We start from the raw sequence: 8,108 nt of genomic DNA on the forward strand, positions 1-8,108 counted from the left end.
AACGAGCAAGTCCCAGGACAGTTTGTCTGATTGCTTCCGATTTGAGTGAACGCTGGCGCGAATGGCTGCCGCTGCTCACCCAATTGCCAGAGGTCTGACCAGCGCTTTATCGAGCATGCAAAGAAAAACCAAAACCCGCACAAATCAATGGCAGTGAATGATTTACAAATCTTTTCTGGGTCAGGAACACAATCCCCCCCAAAAAAACTCACTCAGTAGCGCCCCCTGGAATGTTTAAATGTGTGAATTACACCTTTGATCAATTCTTACCGGAGAATTGGCCTTTTTTTGATGATCATTTTGAGAATTTGCCATGAAAATGTCGGCACGAAGGCCTATTCGTGGCTTTAATAGTGTAAAACCGTTTTAATCCTTTGAGCAATGAATATTTCACCATGTAGAAAAATGCAGGTATTCTTTATCCTCTGTAAAGAATGCTAACTATGACTGCATTTTATGACTAGCTTGACTGCTTCCGTGCTGTACTGTGTGGCCATTATAGCGCCTTTCATTCTTGACATTCCCGTTTGGTCAACATCCAGGTCACCGTGCCAGAGGTGGCCTGGGTTTTGGGGATTGATCAGGATCAATGGATCTGAATGGTAATCAACCCCATTCATTTCAATGGGGACAGATGATTCGAGATAAGAGCGTGTTGCGTAACAAGTGTGTTCACAAAGCGGATTGAGCTTGTCTCTCAAGGCAGCGCTGTTGTTTTTGGGATAACAGTAAGGCGGAGTTCACTAAATATTTTTCTACCGGATGGGAATGTTGCCAGCTTACGTGTCACACATTTAGATGTCATTCATGGCTCACAACAAAACTATTTGGTTGCCGGTCACCTTGGTTACATCATGTTCACCTGTTAGCTAGAACATCACGTATCTTTCACATCATATAATTAATAATTTTATTAATAATTGATAATTAATTAATCCAAACTAGGGTGCGGAAAATCCCACTGGACCCTCCGCACCCTGCCCATCACCTTTTCCGGCGACTCCCCTCAGGCAGGCGCTACCGATCCGTGCGCACCAAAACCAACAGACATTTAAACAGCTTCTTCTTTCCCCGTCGCCATTAACTCTTTGAACAGCTAGGATAGCTAACCAATTGGATAGCTAAGCCCTGGCTATCCAAGCTAACCTAGTGTGCAGTAGAAACTAACTAGCTACAATGTCTAGGTTACGTCTGTGTAAGCTCTCAGTTGTACAGAAGTGGTCCATCGATGAAAAGGTTTCTTCAGCCGTCATCTGTACAAATTTGAAGGTGCCGGACGTTTTGCTTCTTATCCAAGAAGCTTCGTCAGCGAACTGAAGTCTTACTGGTAGTATTGGCCCTATATATATATATATATATATATATATATATATATATATATATATATATATATATATATATATATATATATATATATATATATATATATATATATATATATATATATATATCCCTCCTGTCCAGACATGGCGGTGCCGGACACTGCTGTGATAGGTCCCTGCTCTCAGGTTGGGGGAAGCAGACGACTACTCCCTGCGGCTCCACTGATTGTTCCTATTGTCCTGACTAACGACTGGCCTGATTGCCCCACTTCCTCATCAGCATTACTAATCCTATGTTGCCTAAGCAGGCTATCCAAATTGAACCTCACCCCACCATTACGGTTTAGTGAAGGATTTAGCTGTTTTATGAAAATCGCTTCTTTTACTCCCCTTTCAAACCATCTATGTTCTTTTGCTAAGATGCCTAAAATGTCTAGGTTAATTTAAACTAAAAATACATTCACATCCACAAGAAACGAAGCTATGACCTCTTTGACCCTTCAAAAAGAGGCCATCTGATTGATTAGAAAGCGAGAAATGCTGAGAAAAAGACTTCTGAGAAAGTGTAATCAGAGTAGAAACTGGCCAAGCGAGTCCTGTTCACATTCTCCCTTTTCTTGCTCAGCAACAATTTTGCCGAGCTGATTCACTTGCGAGTATCTGGGAACAGACTGTGCCCATCTCTCCGCTGTGGAATTGTCGTATCGACCGCGCCGTCTGCGCTTATGCCGCTTGTGCCTTCCCCTGCGCTGCGTTTATAGAACAGCCGACATTTTCAACTTGAGACTTTAGCAGGTGTACCCCCCCCCCACTTAACCCCGAACACGCACGCGGTGAAAAACATGTTTTCATGCCATGGACAACAGGTCCGATTTCAAACATGTAACTTTTAGCGCGTTTGCTAATTGTGGAGCGTTTGTAGTAAACCGTCCACTTGTTTACCGGAAGCTACTTTGGCTACATTGTGGTGCACACAGTAAACGGGTCAAGGTCAGCAAGGTCAACAGGAGCGCTGGTCTACATTTACAACCTAAATTGTCATGTTTTGGCGAGTCTATAAAATTGGATTGGATTCGATTAGCCTTTATTAGTCTCACAGTGGAGAAATTTACATTTCACAGCAGCAAAGTGATGAAAGGAAAGAAAGAAGTAGAAAAACAAAACACAGGAGTAAAAGAAGCCACTCTCGCGGCGCCATCTTGAAGTCAAAAGAACAACAAAAAGAACAATAATATGACATTTTTTGGCTAGTCTATGAAATTAGATTGGATTAGATTAGCCTTTATTAGTCTCACAGTGGAGAAATTTACATTTCAGACGTAGCACTACTGAAGGCCTAGGGTTGACATGCACGGCCCGCCAATGGTAAACACCAAATTTTGTTTGAGTCACAGGCAAAATCGGGGAATATCTGCTATTTTGACAACAATATTTTAAAACCTGCAAATGCTTATCCGGCAATCCGAAAAGCAGTACTGACACATATCCGGTTTTGAGATGGACTCAAACAACAACAAAATTCTCGGATGGCAAATTGTGATTCATATTTTTTTGGGTGTGTTTGTTTTTAGAGGTCTGCCTTGAAAACAGCAGACTGGTCGTGTAGTACTGAAATCCTGTTCCAAAAAAAGTTTCATTTGTTTTGGAAAATACGAAAACAGCGTTAGTGTTTAATCTGAACATTTGGACTGCCCTAGATAAAATGTATATCGACCAGCAGGTACGCATTTCTTACATATGTCAAATATGTTTAGAAATGAGGTCAAATGCAGATATTTACACATCGCCAAGCGCTATTCGGCAGATAGCAGAGCAAAAGAGATCGCCAACGATTGCCCGTTATCGTGTTTTTAAAGGACAACCGACATCACTTTTTTGTTTCTTAACTGACATCAGAAAAAGGTATGATAGCATCTAAAATAGCCAAAACACGCAGTACGATATTTCTAGTCAAATGTAAAACCCGGAAGTGGCCAGTTTCAGACGTCCCGCCCCCTTGATCGTGATGTCACAAAACAGAATCAAAACAATGGCTTCAGATTTGGAGAATACGCTTTCTTGTTACACATCCAGTTATGAATATGACTCAAATAGTTCTGAAGAAGAAAGCATACATGTTTGCAATCGATTAAAGAATTTATTCCGTGTCATTTTGAGGCATCAGGGATGGGAAATGTCGCACCCAAAAAAGGCAGAAAATGGTGACAAAGCCGTGTAAGGAATTAATCAGCCCGTTTCCACAGGCTGATTAATTCCTTACATGGAGCTTTGTCGCCCTCTTCTGGTGGCTTTTTGGTGCAACACGAGGTCCCCAGACCAAAGTACAGCAAAATGCATTGACGTGATGGAAGGACTGCTACAATGTGTCCTTTTTTCGGTCAGGGGCATTCCTTCAGTGACGTCACGTGAGGACTCGTCACCAACTCAAAAACAAGACTTCCGGAATATTCAGCGCGAGTCTTAAAAGGTAAAATATAGCTATATGCCGTGGAATCTTTGTCAAATACGCTCAATAGAAGTCATTTTACAAATTATGGACACAACGTGTCCAGAGACGTCGGTTGTCCTTTAACCGACGCTGTGTGAGCTTGGATATTTTTGATGTTACATGTGATATTTTTATACATACACGAAAAAAAAAAAATTTTTTTTTTTTTTAAACAAGGCTGTCGCTGTGCAAACGTATCATTAGTCACGGCACGCTGTCATCACAAATGTATGTATGTGGCTCATTCAACACTCTGAATATGAGATGATGTTCCTGCCAATGAGTTGACGGTTTTGCTAATGTCAATTGGCACACTTGTGGAAATTAATCCGACTCATAAAAGTTTCATACAGGGCAATTTTTATATCAGATGTTCTCGAGTGCGGCGCACGGTGCCGTATACGAGAGGTTGCCCCCACTTGACGACCCCAGTCAACTCCTAAGTGCTAGCACGACTTCCAAGGCTTTGTCGTGAAATTAAAAGAGCAGTTATTTAGGTGGTAAAACGGGTCGTTGCATAAAATGACCCAAATATTTTCTTTTTGTTCTCAGTGTACAGTATCATTACATTATCATTCTTTCACATTTATGCATGACTGCAAAATCACTGTATCGTGATGTTGACAAAGTGCTGATATCTCTACTTAGTTGTCATTTTTACTTCAGAATTTTGTCGTTATGATTCATTAATCGCCGTTGCACGAACCCCGCCTCACCACCTAGAAGCTAAACATTCCTAAAAATCTACCACTTGGTTCAAATAATTATAATAATAATACGTTTCATTTATAAGCGCCTTGCAAAACTCTCAAGGTCACTTTACAGTTACAAAAATCGTCTTTTTCTGCGGGTGAGCAGCGGCAACCACACGCGCCAGCGTTCACTCAACCCGGAAGTAACTCAAATAGATAGATAGCTAGCTCACTAGCTGATAGCGAGGTAGATAGATAACTATCCAGCTAGATAGCAAATAGAGAGCTAGCTAGCTGCTTTATAGAGCAGCTATTTGATGATTGTGCAGTTTTCTGCAAAGACTGGAAACTTATATACATCTATATCAGTTTGATTTCATATTGCTGATTTTTGTTTTGGGATTTGTTTAAGGAAAGCTCTCAAGAACACTTTACAGTCGCAGGCTAAATTTTCTGCGGGTGACACATAGTCATTGATACAAAAATCAAAATAAAAAAAATCTAATAAATAAGCAAATAAACAAAGAAATACATAGAAAACGAATGAACAAATAAATATATAAACAAACAAATAATTTTTAAAAAAGCCTTCCCCATTATGGGCTGATTATTTCTTTCTTCATCATCTCCAAAATAATAATAATAAGAATACATTTCATTTAGAAGCGCCTTTCAAAACTATCAAGGACACTCTACCGTCACAGGATATTTTTTCGTGTGGGTGAGCAGCGGTAGCCACCTGCACCAGCGTTCACTCAACCCGGAAGTAACATAAAGTAAAAAAAATAAATAATATGACAACACAAAGACACAGAGTCATTCATTCTTCAGCACTTTCTGTACCCTCTTTGTGACATGAAGCAGTTCTAGATGAAAGAGGAGCGGATCAAAGCATCCTTTTCAGCAGCTAGATAGCAAATAGGTAGCTAGCTAGATAGCTAGCGAGATAGATGATGATAATAATAATAATAATAATAATAGTAATAATAATAATAATAATAATAATAATAAAACGTTTCATTGATAAGTGTCTTTCAAAACTCTCAAGGACACTTTACAGTCACCGGAAACACCGTTCAATCATACTGGATGACTTTACAAAATCATAATTGCAAATTACATTCTTTAGGAAATGACTACATCACATGAATCAGCATCTTGTTTTTGATTTATGGCTATTGTTGTTATATTACAAAGAGAAGTTTGTACGCGTTATTGTAAAACTTTGTTTTGCATACGGGAGCGTCCTTGCGCCCTTCTCATTGGTCTCTCATTTATTTATCGCGCCTTTCTATTGGGCAGCGAAGATCGCGAGCTCTGATTGGCCACCGAGGATTCCCAAACCAGGTGGCCTGATGGCTCGCTCATGAATATTCACGAGTCGCTTGGCACTTCTGTGTCATGTTTAGAAAATGGACGGGGAGTTGCTGCAATTTCATGACTGAGCGCAAATAAAGCCGCAACATTGCAAGGTAAGGTAACTTGGGAGCATTGAAAGAAATAAGCGGGATTTTTGTCCTCTTCTTATTAGCGTTTATTCTTGTACTTAACAGTTCGGCTGTCACTTGGCTGCCCCTCCTCACTTCCGTTTCGCTCTTCGCGCTCTCTGTTTCGTGTTACGGTTGATGTCGGAGAACCGGACAAACAGGTAAAGCCGTTAAGCGCGCAGGCGTCTCTATTTAAAGCCGGAACGACACGTCGCACGCCGAACAACCCCTAAACGGGAAAAAGCAAGCAAGCAAGCACACCCGGCCAGCGCCGAGTCGTCATCCAGTTCGCAACCCGGAAATTGAAAAGTCGACGCGAAAACTCTGCAGCAAAAATGATGCGACAGCTTCCCGAGACACCCGCTCAGAAAAACTCTCTTTTCCACGCCATGAATCGCTTCCTCGGCGCGGTGAACAACATGGACCAGACGGTCATGGTGCCCAGCCTGCTGCGGGACGTTCCGCTGTGCGACGACGCCCAACTCTACGGCCACAAGTCTGACGCGGACGATGGCGACGTGGACATGTACAGCTACTATCAGCTGCTCAAGTCCATCCGGCGGGACATCGAGTGGGGTTTGAGGGTGTCCCCGGTCGTCAGGGAGACGCCGCCGCGGCTCACCCGCGTCAACTCCGTCGCTTCCACGGCCTCGTCGTCGTCCTTCGCCTCGTCGTCGTCGTCCTTCGCCTCGTCGCTGTCTTCGTCCGAAGATGAAGAGGAGGAAGACCTGCAAAAGCAGTTCCAGTACCACCTGGCCGGCCTTCAGGGGGTTCTGGGCAAGCTCACCACTCAGGCCAACACCCTCACCAAGCGCTACAAGCAGTCCATCGGACTCTAAAGACGGGCTCTTTCTACACACTGTGGGGCCATTTGAAGTCCTTTGAGGGCCACTCGAGTCATCACGGAACAGATGTTTGTTACTAATCATGAGCGTTTGGTTTAAATGTTTTGCGGGGCTTTCCTCTGAGGGGTTTAAACGTTCAAGGCAAACAAACGACCTATCCGTATTGCTACATTTTAACGTCAAAAGTGGGTGAAACAAGTTAAAATGGCCAATGCACAAAGGAGGAAAAGACAGTGGCCTCCCTCCCTCCCGACTTGAACAAGTGCTTTGGGTGATGGCCTACCGGATGTGTTGAATGTGACTCAATGCTTTAACAATTCTTTTTGCACTCATGGGTGTTGAGTTTTGATTTGCAGGTGAAATTTATTTAAAAAAATATATATTTAATGTGTAATTTATGACCTCAGGGCATGTGCGCGTGTATATGTTGAGTTGAAAGAGCAAGCGAGGATCTGTGTGATATGAAACGCCCATTTCAAGATGATGAACATGCAACTTCCGCTCTGATGGCTAAAAAAAACTTTAGGAAGGAGGCAGGTGCTTAAAAAACTGCCTATGAGTTCCTCATTTCAAACTTGGATCAATGGACTGGAATCAACTGATCGTTCCGCTTTGTGAACAATGAAGAATTCCATGAGATCACTTTGTGTTGAGCTCGATATGTGCCTGAAAGATGCATTCTTTGCACTGGTTTTCTACTGATATTTAAAATAAAGGTTTTTTTTTTTTGTATGAACTCAATCAATTTGTGATTCATTTTGACTGTTCATATAATGCAATGATGTTATTACCGCAATAAGATACCACAAAGTGTGCAGCGGATTTGATATTAGCACGAGCAACCGGTTAATCTTGACGTATGCAGAGAATTGGATATTTCGCCATTCTGATAACTTTGCATGCATTATGTAGCAGTTTGGATATATTAGCAAACCTCATCGCCGTTTGGAACAAAAGTAGCCAGAAAAATCACATGTTGGTTATTGCCTTTGGCTAATTTAGCTTAGCACAAAGAAGGTCTTAAAATGGAACACTGCTGTCATGATTTCCCATGACAGCGGACCTCAATTGTGGAAGCATCAATGATTCATTCACAATGTGTGATTTTTGGGGGTGTCAGCGGGCGGGGATTGGGGGTAACCTTATCACAAAAGAGCAGCTTCAGCAGGACGGAAAGAAAAGATTGGATTGGATTGGATTTGCCTTTATTCGTCTCGCAGTGGAGACATTTACATATCACAACGGCAAAGTTATGAAAGGAAGAGTAAAGGAAA

General features: G+C 42.0%; 1 protein-coding gene across 1 annotated transcript; it reads left to right on the top strand.

The window, feature by feature from the left end:
• Window positions 1–5,904: 5,904 nt before the first annotated feature.
• On the top strand, window positions 5,905–7,566 carry mid1ip1a (MID1 interacting protein 1a). Its single transcript, XM_089003406.1, has 2 exons — window positions 5,905–5,974; window positions 6,056–7,566. Exon 2 carries the CDS (start codon window positions 6,325–6,327, stop codon window positions 6,826–6,828), a length of 504 nt encoding a protein of 167 aa, XP_088859532.1. The 5' UTR covers window positions 5,905–5,974; window positions 6,056–6,324; the 3' UTR covers window positions 6,829–7,566.
• Window positions 7,567–8,108: the final 542 nt, after the last annotated feature.

Source organism: Hippocampus bargibanti, linkage group LG08, assembly GCF_051943395.1.
Source record: "Hippocampus bargibanti isolate YZ-2025 linkage group LG08, ASM5194339v1, whole genome shotgun sequence".
NCBI classification, from domain to species: domain Eukaryota; kingdom Metazoa; phylum Chordata; class Actinopteri; order Syngnathiformes; family Syngnathidae; genus Hippocampus; species Hippocampus bargibanti.

Excerpts from the sequence above, each read along its gene's own strand:
- mid1ip1a (XM_089003406.1), top strand. The coding sequence starts at position 6,325 with ATGATGCGACAGCTTCCCGAGACACCCGCTCAGAAAAACTCTCTTTTC.